General features: G+C 39.7%; 1 protein-coding gene across 6 annotated transcripts in view; it reads left to right on the top strand.

Annotated features, from left to right (window-relative positions):
* Positions 1-12,694, top strand: part of arid1b (AT rich interactive domain 1B (SWI1-like)) — an 85,577-nt gene that overhangs the window by 56,484 nt on the left and 16,399 nt on the right. For 4 of the 6 annotated variants that reach the window (XM_017724966.2, XM_017724967.2, XM_017724968.2 and 1 more), the window contains exons 7-11: positions 656-829; positions 5,543-5,879; positions 6,735-6,878; positions 9,620-9,747; positions 11,098-11,207. In XM_017724966.2, the coding sequence (XP_017580455.1) occupies positions 656-829; positions 5,543-5,879; positions 6,735-6,878; positions 9,620-9,747; positions 11,098-11,207 (893 nt within the window). The remainder of the gene's footprint in view (positions 1-655; positions 830-5,542; positions 5,880-6,734; positions 6,879-9,619; positions 9,748-11,097; positions 11,208-12,694) is intronic. The other 2 variants (XM_017724970.2, XM_017724969.2) reach the window with 1 other exon arrangement.

The following is a 12,694-nucleotide window of genomic DNA, read 5'->3' as shown; positions in this document are numbered from 1 at the left end:
CTAATCCTGGGCAGTATCCACTAGTTTTGTACTTTCAAACTGCCTCCAAATATTACCATGCTATACAGCATTACCCAGAGTAATAAGAGCTGCTAACTAAGAGAGAGGAGCTTGTTAACATTAGCTTAACTAGCATGATGACAGCTCTACTCATGTTTGATTACTAATGCAACGACACAAGCTTAGATAATAATTATTTAAATCTGACGGAGTGAAGTTGAGCACCTGGCATTGGAGGGACAGAAAGGTGAAATTAAACCTGTTCTGTGATGTTGGATCTGTTGTATGACTGGCTAACTAATGTTAGCTAGGCAAGCGGGCTACAGACGCCCCCCCCCCCCGCCCCCCCCTTCATTTGGTGTGGGACTGCAAACACGGTCTGTGAACTACACATGCAGGCTTATTTGGAAAGGGTTGAGTCTGAATTGTCCCAGCAATGGGTGCAAATGGCTTAGTACATCAGGGCCAGAGTTACAGATGAAATTTTAGCTTCTTTTTTTTAAAATATTGCCTACGAGCCGCCTTTTACACTGCATTTATATCACAATGTTTCTTCTTTGGGGATGCAATGGCAGGGTTTTTTACAACAGTGACTATTCTGTCTTTTATACCTGACCAACTTACTGCTGCCTTGTGCTTGCTTTTGTTTGTTTAGGATTCCCCCCTAATCTGCAGCGTAGTGGCCCTGGCCCTCAGTTTGTCCCACAGCAGTCTGGGGCCCCTATGTCCCCTCATCCCTCCCCTGGGGGCTCTCTGCACCACAGCGTGGGCTCCTACCAGCAGGGCAGCACCACCTACGGAACACAAGGTGGACAGTATGGTCCTTCAGGTAAATATACATCATTACTTCTCTCGGGAGCAGATTGTTGGCCAGTTTCGGGTACAAACAGGACACATTCTGCCCACATGTTTGTTCCAGTTGTTCACTGGTTTATAAGCCTAAACTAGCAGTTTTGTGGAAAACAAGCAAGACAACATATTACATAAAGTACAATCTGCTGGTTGCCCAGACAGTTTTTTGCAGAGCCGCAGGCCTTGAGCATGCACTGAAAAAATGCTTGAAGGCAGTATCATATCACGACTCTCATGGCCGGATGTACGGATATGAGACGCTCGGTGCAAAATGTGACTCGATGTGGCATATGCACTCACAGTCCATATTATTGCAAACCAGTCTTGCGAGTTAAAATCCTGTTTTGTGAATTTTTGTTAGGAAAAAAAATGTTTCTTTACTCAGCCATCTCAGTGAACTTTCATTTTCTCTTTTGTCCCAAACTCATTGATGGCTCCACCATTTAGTTTAACCTGCTAAACCCAGAACCTCACAAGCATGTGCTTTTAGTACTAGGGCTTATGCACAGATTAGCTGCTGCCTTAGCAAACTGAACGTTGGTTTCAGTATAGCAAAACTCGTCTCTACCATTGAAAACCGTATGAAAACAGCACCTCCGTCTGCAACAACACATTCAAAATGAGCACCCAGCTCTGCTTTGCATATACATTGTTTAGAGTTCTCTGTATACCTCAAACGATTTATTCCTATGATGCAACAAAACGACAGAAGCCTCGTTGACTCTGATCATGTAATACCAGCATATTAACATTAAAGGGTGTTTTTCAAATAATTTAAACATGCATAATGTGTGTTTTTTTTTAAATGGAAGTATTTGGCTGTCTCACGTATGTGCAGTGGACCCTCAGCATTGCCAGTGTAGTATATCACATTCTCTGTTCGTGCTTCGGCTTTACATCTTTTTGTTTTCTGAATTGTTTCTGCCTTGTTAGGCTGACCTTTAAGAATGAATCTATGAACAAAAGCATAGCATTTGTTTTAATTTCCTCTGTTGTTTCAACTGACTGCATGCCTGCGTGTATATGTGGAAGTGGCCTCTGAAAGGAACTCGGCAGTAATCTATCATGAATGTTATGGCATTGCCTGTGTAATAAATGAACAGCCGTTGTGTGTTGCCATCATAATCTCACTAGGTTCTGCCTCCTTTTCGGTTCTGATTGATAGTCCCTGTTGTCCTGTAGCTTCACTTGTATAACTGGCAGCCGGCTGAAGCCGACAGAATTGTGGCTCTTGTACACCTGACAGTGATAGATTTCCAGAGCTAAGTGAGAGTGGAGAAGCCAACAGGGGATGATTGGATAATTACTTGTCCGTGACAAGCATGAAAATGACCTCTTTCACTTCCATAGGCTACCTTAGGAGAACATGCGTTTTTAACATGCACAGAATTTCCCTTTTTCGGTCAAAACTTTGCACCAAGGAGGAAAGGCCTGTGGAGAAGCAGACTGCCAGGCTTATTGTATTTGGCATCAGGGCTTGCTTTTGTTTGGCTCTTACTACAGCTTGAGAAATGATTCAAAGTTCATGGAGGCATCAAATCCAGATCCACACAAGGCCTGCTGTTCAGCTCTCTGTAGCGAAGCTTTTTGCTCCAGATGAAACAGATGCAGAACTCATGATGTTGCCTGTGATGTCACATTTGCAGCCTGTGAAAATGACACATTTTTTGTATTGCTATATTTGAAAAACAAAAAAGCAATCAAAAATGTACCAAAATTCAAAATGTACAGAGTTAAAAGCCATGTTTTGTAAGCAATTGTAGAGTAATTACAGAGTAAAGCACAGATTGTAAGAAAAGACATTAAAGCGGCGTTATATAAATATAATTGTGTTAAAACTGAAAGAAGTAACATTACTGAGTAAATATGGTGTGCAAGAAAATAATCATTTAAAAATCATTGTTGATTCAGGAGTTTTTGAGGTCACATCATACATCTTTGCATATAGATAACCCATAAACAGGCTCAAAAGGATGGTCTGGCTCAATGTGGTATTAAATATGAACAAAGATACCAAAAAGGTAATGCACTTACAGCTTCAGAAGGCACGTCCTTCCAAGTTTTTGCTGAATTCTCTTTGAATACTCTTTCAATGTGCAAGAGAGATATATTAAGCATGATTTATTGCCTAATTTAAAATATAAAATTCTTGTTTGCCTTAATATTCAATCAAAATGACTTTAGTGAAATGTAATGAGTGTTTTTGAAATTTTTTTTTTTATTGTCTCCCCATGTACCAGGGGACAGGGAAAATAATGAACCAATAATACCGTTGAGAAAAATCCTTCAGCTAACTCAGAGACCCTGTTTTACTCAGAAATCGGAAACGTCGCTTTACGGAACATAAATGCTGTATGAATTCCTTTTTCACGTTAACTTTAAAAGAAGGAATACAGTTTATGATGTTATGAAACAAAATGCCATACCAAATGCTGTTTGTTTAAAAAAGACTGTTCCAGTTCTGTCATTTGCTTTCAGTATTCTTTCAAAAAGTGTCTGGTTTGTTTTAGACTGTCTTTTCAGACTTCTGCAGGCTTGCATGTAGAATTTCTTTATACACCTTTGTGTTTGTGATCTCATCAATGAGCACAAGCTCATCAACACTATGGTAAAAATAAATAATCAACCTCAGACTTTGACTTTTTCACCTCTGTGCTTTACAGTAGCCTTAGTGCAGTCTGATTGGAGTTCTTCTCCAGGCTTTCTCCACAGTCTACCATCAGTTGATGTAGTGTGTGTTTTCTCTTACACAAATATTTTATTAAACATTTAATTACATAAAGAATTGCATTAAAATTTTCTGATGGTTAAAGTGTCCAAATACTTTTTAAGACCACTGTATATCAGTATTGCAAAAGCTGGTAATGATTAAGGAATAATGTATTGTACAACCCTAATGCAGATCCAGAGGTTATCTCTCAGTGGCTCTGGGAATTGAAAGCAAGACAGCTGTCCTGTCTCTCAGATCAATGGCACCGCGCCCTCTCGTGCCCCCTGGGAATTCTGGGATTACGGGGACTCAGAGAGGCGGAGCAGGGTGGCTGACAGCGCCAGGGCTTTTCCGTGTAATTGGCAGTGCTCCAGGGCCCTACCTCACTCTGGAAGGGTAAAACGCCAGCTTGTTAGGTGTTAGTGCTCAGAATAAGAGCAGCTCTGTGGAAGGAAAAAATAGCAAAACAGCAGCTTTCCCCAACCATCTCCTCGACCTGCTTCATATATTTTTGGAAGTCATGTATGACATCAAAAATTTGTTGTTTTTTTTTTTGGGGGGGGGGGGGTTCCCCCCCTCTTTCTCCCCCCATCATGTCGAGGGAACAGGAACAGATGCCAAAGCCTGTGATTTCCTGTGAGACCTATGAGAAACCTCAGGCAGCTCGGCGAGATGGAGATTTCTGGCTGCATTTTGACAGCTGGAGCCTGAGTGGAAATCCCTGTTCTAATTGTGCCTGAAACGCTGCTTGGCAAAGTCTTGTACATTATAATAATATGCATACAATTTTAGCACAAATACAGGCTTTAGTACACTGAAGGCACCGTTCTGGGCTCAGCGCAGTCTTGCAGATTGGAGTCGTGTCTCCCACCGTAGCTCTTGGGGAACAGGCACACCTCATTAAGAACCTGGCTCTGCGTTGATCCGCCGGAGCCTCGGCCCCACAGTCATCATGTGGAATATCCATTTAGTGCCATAGAAACTTGCTGACAAAGTACCTGTCTCTGCTACCGGCTCCAGCAGCTCTCCCGCGGAAATCGGCTAATCTAGATGTTTTCTCCTGAGCAAAAAAAAAAACGGAGGAATGAAGTGCACAGAAAGACCCTGGCATCTTTCAGAGTAGAGCTCTGATTCTCTGAATAGTGGCTTATAACGGGAGCAGTTTCACAAAAAATGCAGTCATTTAACTACGACAGGTTTACCCCTTTAGTTTTGAACTGTAAGGCTAAAGTAACAAGTAATGGAAGCAGTATTACTCCACCAGTTAGCAAACTGCATTTCTAAATCCATAAATCACACACTTTCCATAAACAGTGTGGAGTTGTTATTGATCATAGGACAGTATAATAAGATGTATAGAAAAGAACATCCTTAAAAATGGCCAAAAGTATGTTAGCTACATTAGTAGCAGCCGTCATAAAGCCTGATATGCAGTATTGTGCAAACGTCTTAGGCATCGAAGCAAACTGTTTAACATCCTCCACACCCCAAGCAAAAAAATATGTTTGGTTAACTCTGCTGGCAGAGGAGTGGTGCCTGTGACTGTGTCCCTGTTCTTCATTTTATCATGTTTGGCACATAGAACCAAAGCTTTTTGTGTACTACCGTGTTTTGTGTCACTATGAAATATACATAAGGCTTCCTTTCTTGTTGGATGCACCTTGTTTTTTTGCATGTGTGTGTTGCTCGTAAGAACACCATATAACTTTAGAATAAAGAAAACAAAGAATAATACAGTTAAAAGTAACACTTGATGATAAAGTTACATAAATTACATTTTTTAGCCCAACTGCAGTTGTAGGGTCTCAAAATGTTATTCAGTTATCTCTTCTTCAAGTTTTGTGTGTAACTTGTTGGAAAGTTTTCATTTTTCAGCAATGCACTATTGAACAAAGTTAATGTGAGTTAAAATGTTGATTTTTTTATTTTTTATTTTTTTGTTATTATGTCTAATTAAGAGCTGTTCTTGTGTATTTCTAGGTAACTACCCCCGTCCACCCAACTATGGAGGAGCTCCTGGTCCCAGCTACAGTGGCCCCAGCCCAGGCATGAGCTTGGGTATGAACGCTAGCAGCCCTATGCATGGGCAGGGCCCTGGGCAGCCCTGCGGCTCCATGCCAGCTGGAAGAGGCCCAGGTCAGCCTGCGAGTGGCCGTTCATACCCAGCAGGCCCCAGCAGCGTAGCCCCCACCTCCCCAAACATGCCCCAGTCTGCAGGGCCCGGGATGGGTCCCCCTCCACCTACAGTCGGCCGCAAACCCCCTGAGAGTGGCCCTGCGCCCTCTCCACAAAACCCTCTCACATCCAGCCAGGCCAGGTGAGCATGGTGTGCCAGTTCAGATAACAATCATCCTCATCAGTTCAGCTTCATAGTCCTGTCATTAGCCAAATGCTATTTGCCATGTTTTAAGATGAGTGCTGACCTGATTGTAGTTCAGTGAAAATTGTGCATATATACACCAAACGTTTGAAATTGCTGTTTTCAATCATACACAATGAGTTTTGATGTTGATAGATAGTAGATAATTATGTTGTGCTATTTATTACTTGAGACCTTATGGGTTTTAAAATAGTGAAAAAAAAAATCTTAAGATACTTCTCATGCATTGATTATATAATAATTCAGCACACTCTGCAGCTGCAAGTTATTCTTGGATAAAATAATTCTTTCAATGACAAATGATTCCAAACTTTTTAATTGTAGTGTAATTATTGGTGCTAACATTTGCATTTTCATTTTAAACCCTATCAGCACTGTACATTATACATTCCATACTGGTTATATTCACGTAGAGCTGGACAATATGGCAAAAATGTAAGATCATAAAACTTCAAAAGATCATAAAAACTTCATAAGACATGATTTGCATGGTATTTATATTTTCTGATGTCTCATATGTTGGAACAGTCAAAGTAATAATAATGATTAATAATAATTTTATTCAACATCCTGTGCTGCATTCAGTCTAATCAAACATGCAGTTTGGCAGTCTTTTTGTACTGGTCATATCTATGATATGCTTGGAAACACAGTTTTTAACATATTGTAATTCATTTTGTCATGATTACTATTGTCATATTGCCCAGCCCTATATTCATGTCATTATTATACAAGGCAAAGTGAATGGGGACTTGACCAGTGAGGCTGTTGTGCCCTTGCCCTCTGCTTCAGGCCTCTGTATGCCAGGTCCCCCGTTTATGCAGGGCTCTCCGGGTCAGGGGGGCGGACAACCCCCTTCACTTCCCCACATTTCCCTCACCCCCATCATGTCCCGTACGGCAGCGGCCTTGGTCAGCCTCAGCCCGAGCAGTTTGGGTAGGTGCAGCTGGCACGCCCCGCCCCGCTGCCTAAACTCCTCAGCTGGTCTGCTGCTGCTCAAAGCTCCTAAAGCTGCTGCTGCCTTTAACACTAACCCCACACATATATGCTTACATGCCATAGCCATTACACATTTTACATTACTGTAAAATCTCTGGTCTGGTTACTGGGGGTGTAAATCTCTTAACCAAGTTCTGTAGGAGTACAGTACTGTAGGAAGTGATTTAACACATCAAGAAATGTCAAATTTAATTATTAATAAAATAATTAGGAGCTGAACTGAAGGCTTCATGTATTTTAATGGGTGGAAAAACATAACTAGGTATTCTGGAAGGTTAAAAAATGCCAGTTGTTAGAAATGTGTAACAGCATCATCACTCTTTACTGAAATTGTTGCTGTAAAACTCCTACAAAGTAGGATATATGTTAATATGGCTGTAACAGATGTTAGTGTTTAATCTAGAACGGCCAAAAGATTTTCCTGAATTACCATTAGCTTAATGGGGTGTCATCAGAAATTAGCATTATTAAAGAGGTGTTTTTTCCTGTTTTTATTAGAAGTTTGACATTTATAACTTTGAGGTTGCCAGCAGCGCATACAGTTGTGAACTATTGCAAAGACAATACGAGTTCTTTTAATTTACATTTGAAAATATCCTTAGGATTTTATTTTAGACATACAATTTGCATGTTTATTGTTACTGTATTCAATTATTCAATTACTTATTCAATTAACATTTTGGGATTGATGCTGTTAAATCATGACCCTGGTTCATTTTTACACCCCTACTGATTAACGCGTGGGCTGCGCTACTGTGCTAACAATGTAGGGCTATATGTGTATATGCTGCTCTTTTGGATTGTGGGATGGAGAAAGTCTTATTTGAGAGTCAGCACAAGCCACTTCTTTTCTCTCAGGATCGATGGCTGTCTCTAAGCTGGAAATAAAGGAAGCAAAACAACAAACTCCTGCCCAATGGTCTGCTTTGAGTGAAATGGCTTCTTCCCTGAAATCAAACTTAATAACTAAAAAATTGAATAAGTCTTGACCTCTAGAGGGTCTGTGTGAAAATTCTTGGTTCTCTGAAACATAAACCTCATTACGCACAGCCCTCATGAGATAAAAATAAAGGTGATGGAGGTTTTAAGAAGTACTGCTCCAAAATGTTAACTCCACACGCCTTACTGAACCATACAGTAAATAAGCTGGCTCTCAGTTTTAATAAAATGTACACGGAGAGCAGCATAGAGACCCCCTCTTCAGTTCAGTTGGGAATAGTTGAGCATGTGAGAGCAGACTTACAATAAAACAACAATGTAGGAATGTGAACCGAGTTAAAGAATCTCATTCAATATGAAGTCAATGTAAGGTATTAAAAGTACTTAAGGCACTTAAAGCCTTACATTCCCAGACTTATTACGTCCTTAGGCTTTTTATTCAGCATCTACTTAGAAAATAATGCAAACTGACAGTTATTCTTTAGGAGTAATTGATGTTTTCAGTGGGAGACGAGGCTTTATCGATTTTGTTTTGATGTGTCTGTTTTGAACACTGTGTCTAGTCCTTTTTAGGTCTATGAACTGAGTTATTTATTTTCTATATTATAATATATGGAATTTAGTCCAGGTAGTGCTTTTTGGTTTTAAAGAGTTTTTCCCAAATATTCTTTGTTTTCCTATTTTCTAAGGTAGAATATCGCCGCTGCCAGAACAAAACCGTATTTCTCCTGTTTTTTGTTTTGCCAGCAGACCTTTCCACTATGCTAAAATTTCATGATTAATGGAGGAACAGAAATGCTCCAGAAATTTCTTTGAATAAAATCTGGTCCATAAATTTACATTCAAAGATAAGAGTGTGTTGTTTTTTCTTCTCCTGGAAAGTCAACATTTTACAGATAGTGTTTTGTTACATCATTGACAGTACACTCACCGAAGACCATTAAAGTCATGCATCATTTTGTAGCTCCACACCTAAATAAGGAATTCAGAATCTAAGCTGTTTTCCCTATGGCAATAATTAATGCTGTTTTTGACAGTTGTGGCTGAACAAAAATATTCCAAAAGTGATATATTTTATCCTACTTACATTTCATCCCCCAAATATCACTGAAACCTAGAAAGGAGAGGTTCCTGCACACTGAAATTATGGCACATGAAACAAAATCTACTATTAAACTTTAACTGTTATATAACAGCACCAGCTACTCAAACAAAATCTGCCAAAGCCACTTAACTGCCACATTTGACAAAGCTTTCTGATTTGTTTGGGGCATTTTGGTGAGGCTACCAGTTCAGTATGCAACAGTGTTAGCTTGCCTGCTTGCATTTGACTCCTTAACAACCTTGCAATTGAGAGGACCCAGTGACTTTCAGGACAGAACGTATCCGCTTTGAAACACTTCGCTGTACTACAGGGTTCCAATTTCCAAAAATAGTTTTTTTCAATAGAGAAGACCCACTAACTGTAAAAATGATGACACGACTTCAGGCGTCTGTTATCATGGGTTTTGCTTTAATATTACAATATTACACTGCATCGCTGTGAGCCAAACTCTGCTTACTTACATGCAAACCAAAAGTCTGAAAGCTTGAAATAACCTTCTTTCTTTACAGTACAGAACTACTAAATGCATAACAGCACGCCTGTCTGTTAACTTCATGAACAGGATTTTAATGTTGTTAGGAGTGATGCATTCACTTTGTAATCAGCTCTGACTTTTTTGTGTTGGTGTCTGCAGGTCAGGTGGGTACCCAGGTGGGCCCCCTATGGGTGGAATGGGCCCTGGAGGCCCCTATAACCAGCCACCAAGCAGCAACTCCAACAGGATGAACATGCAGGGTCCTGCATACAGCACTATGGCTTCCGGTAAGAGCTCTGAGCCGGTTTCTCTCTCCACTTTTAGTCATTAATGATTCCACCCGCTAGACAGTCAGATCTCCCGTTTATCACATGATGTCATCAAGCCAGGAGGGTGAAGGCTGGCATGAGTTTCCTCTGTGACACCTACTGGTCATGCACAGTCATTGGACAACTTAACACTGCAGCAAACTGCGAATTCTTTACGACTCCCACATTGGCTAGCATCACACTGAGTTTTGGGGGAGTGGAAGGACCATCCTAACCACTCGGAGAGAGTAAGGATAACAGTGCTTTCTTGGACTTGTAGCCAAAGACAGGGCAAATGTTTTTTTTTCTCATTTTGTTTGATATATACATTCATATATATATATATATATATATATATATATATATATATATATATATATATATATATATATATATATATATATATATATATATACTGAATACACAAATGTAACTGTATACATGAATATTTTACATTTGAAAACAGACCAAGAATTTGAAGTATTATATAATGCCAAGACTTAAAGAGGGATTTTATACATTTTTCAAAAACTTCTATACAAGTCAATGGTTGAGATGTGAACAACGTCATTAAGTGACGTTGTAAAATGGTTCGTTTATGATAATAGGAACCAATGGTTGGGATTTCTACAACACATAGACATTTTCGTTATGGTCCAAAACCCAACAGTGAACCTAGGCAGGTTGTCTAAGCATTTTTATGTAATTATCTTATCTCAAAAAGATCAGACAATAGTGTCTTACATTTACATTTACAGCATTTGGCTGACGCTCGTATCCAGAGCGACTTACAATTTGGTCATTTAATACAGGTAGGCCAAGGTGGTGTTAGGAGTCTTGCCCAAGGACTCTTACTGATATAGTGTAGGGTGCTTGCCTTGGTGGGGGATTGAACCCCAGTCTACAGTGTAGAAGGCAGAGGTGTTAACCACTACACTAACCAACCACTGTGTCTCAGGCCTAAGACAGTGCATTTGTGACTATTTCATGTAATAACTTTATGTGAGGTAGATTAAGCTACAGATTTCATGTAATAACTATGTGAGGTAGATTAAGCTACAGATTTCATGTACTAGCTTTATGCGAGGTAGATTAAACTCTGCAGATGTCTGGTTCCTGTCACCGACACTGAAAAATTCGGACTAAGTTTCACTTGAACTGGCATTTCACAAACCTCTTCTCGGAATGGCCATTTAATTCTGCTGACATTTTGAAAAATCTTCAAATTCCTCTGTAAAGTGCTGGATATTATTCAAATTAATATACTAAAATTGATGCAGTTAAAGTAACCCTTGTGTCTAATGGATGTGACTCTGTGTGTTTCTGCAGGACCCATAGCTATGGGTGCAGCAGACAGCATGCCTCCTGCTGACCTCAAACAGAGAACAGAACACAAAGAAGAGGGAAGCGTGGCAAGCACAGAACAACCTAAATCTAAGGTACGAATACGTCTCTATCTCTCCGTGTCCTGTTCTCTCTCTTGTTCTCTATCACTTGCTGTCACTTTTCAAGCATGTGATCAGAGATGACTGAAGTTAATCCACTGCTACCCTTCATGCACCTGCTTGACTGCCCTTTCCTCTGGCTTGTGGCACAGCTTTGCTTTGCTTAGCGTAGTCCACTATCATGCTTCACTAGGAGGCGAAACATACTGACACACACTAAGCTATTGATTAATTAAAGTACATTAAAAAATAAAATTGTGTAAATAGTAATAAAAGTAACAAAGCAATACACCAAGCTTTTCATTGGATTTTTATATTTGAAAAGAGTTGAAATATTTTTTTTTTTCCAGGTATAATTCATTTTTCAGAATAAATGCAACTGAATCACTGTATGAATAACAATACATTTATTTATATAGCACTTTCTTTTCCACTTACAAAATCTCAGTCCTTTACACAAAAGTAAGTTATAGGCATAATTGAAAACACTACACTCTAAATAAAATAACAGCATAATTACAAACTGGGTAAAATAAGTCACAATGCTTCCAGGCGTACGCAGCCGAAAGAAACATTTTTAAAACAGATATAAGAACACCTGTTGCTTCTCTGGAACACTAGTCCAATGGTTAAGGGCTATATAAGAATATTGTCTTTCACCAACTGCGCTGTAAGACATCCTAGGAGTTTGCAGTAAGTCTGTCTCAGGTCGGTACTGGCTGTGATGCTTCAACAGATCAGTAAAGTATTGCTGGCGCTCGGCTTTACAGCTTTGTGTGTTTGTAATTCCTCTTTCACGCTCTCCGTTTTGCTCTTGTGACTGGAACTGACCCTAAGCGGAACATGCACAGTGCTGCTGGTATTTACATCATAGCTGGCCCTGTGACTCACATACAGTGTAATCTTACACTTCTCCTTTATTTCCCTGGAACTGCTGGACTTTGGCTTGCATGAGGCCAGAAACTTCAAACCTAAAAGCTGGTCATTTATAAGTGTGGGTGGCCCTTCTATGGCCAGTTAGGGGGAGATATTAATTAATGAGTGAGTCACACTCCAAATCAGTGAATTCTTTTCTGATGTGACACAGATGTTAAGTTTCAGCACTGTTTGGTCTTCGGGCACAAAACTAAGCTGAGTTTAGTGTCCACTGACTTATCATTTTTTGGAATGTTGGAGATGCACAATATGGACAAAATACTAGTATTGTGATATTATTGCTACATATTGCAATTTTTATGCCTGCAGCATATTAAAAATAATATCTGAGAATCTCAGTGTGACCTGGTTAAAGGGCCATTCTGGCCTAAAACTTCCTTTTAATGTATTATTTGTTCTGTTTTCACCTCTCAGCCTCGTTGGTTTCACATAATTCATGATTTTATATTTCATCATCAATCAGTGTTGTTTCAATACAGTGCCCATCATGCATTTCACCAATGCATCATACAACCATTGAGAATCACTTGAAGAGGGATAGGCAA

Source organism: Pygocentrus nattereri, chromosome 4, assembly GCF_015220715.1.
Source record: "Pygocentrus nattereri isolate fPygNat1 chromosome 4, fPygNat1.pri, whole genome shotgun sequence".
NCBI classification, from domain to species: Eukaryota; Metazoa; Chordata; class Actinopteri; order Characiformes; family Serrasalmidae; genus Pygocentrus; species Pygocentrus nattereri.
The sequence above is the reverse complement of the archived record's forward strand: the minus strand, read 5'-3'. Positions and strand labels throughout refer to the sequence as shown.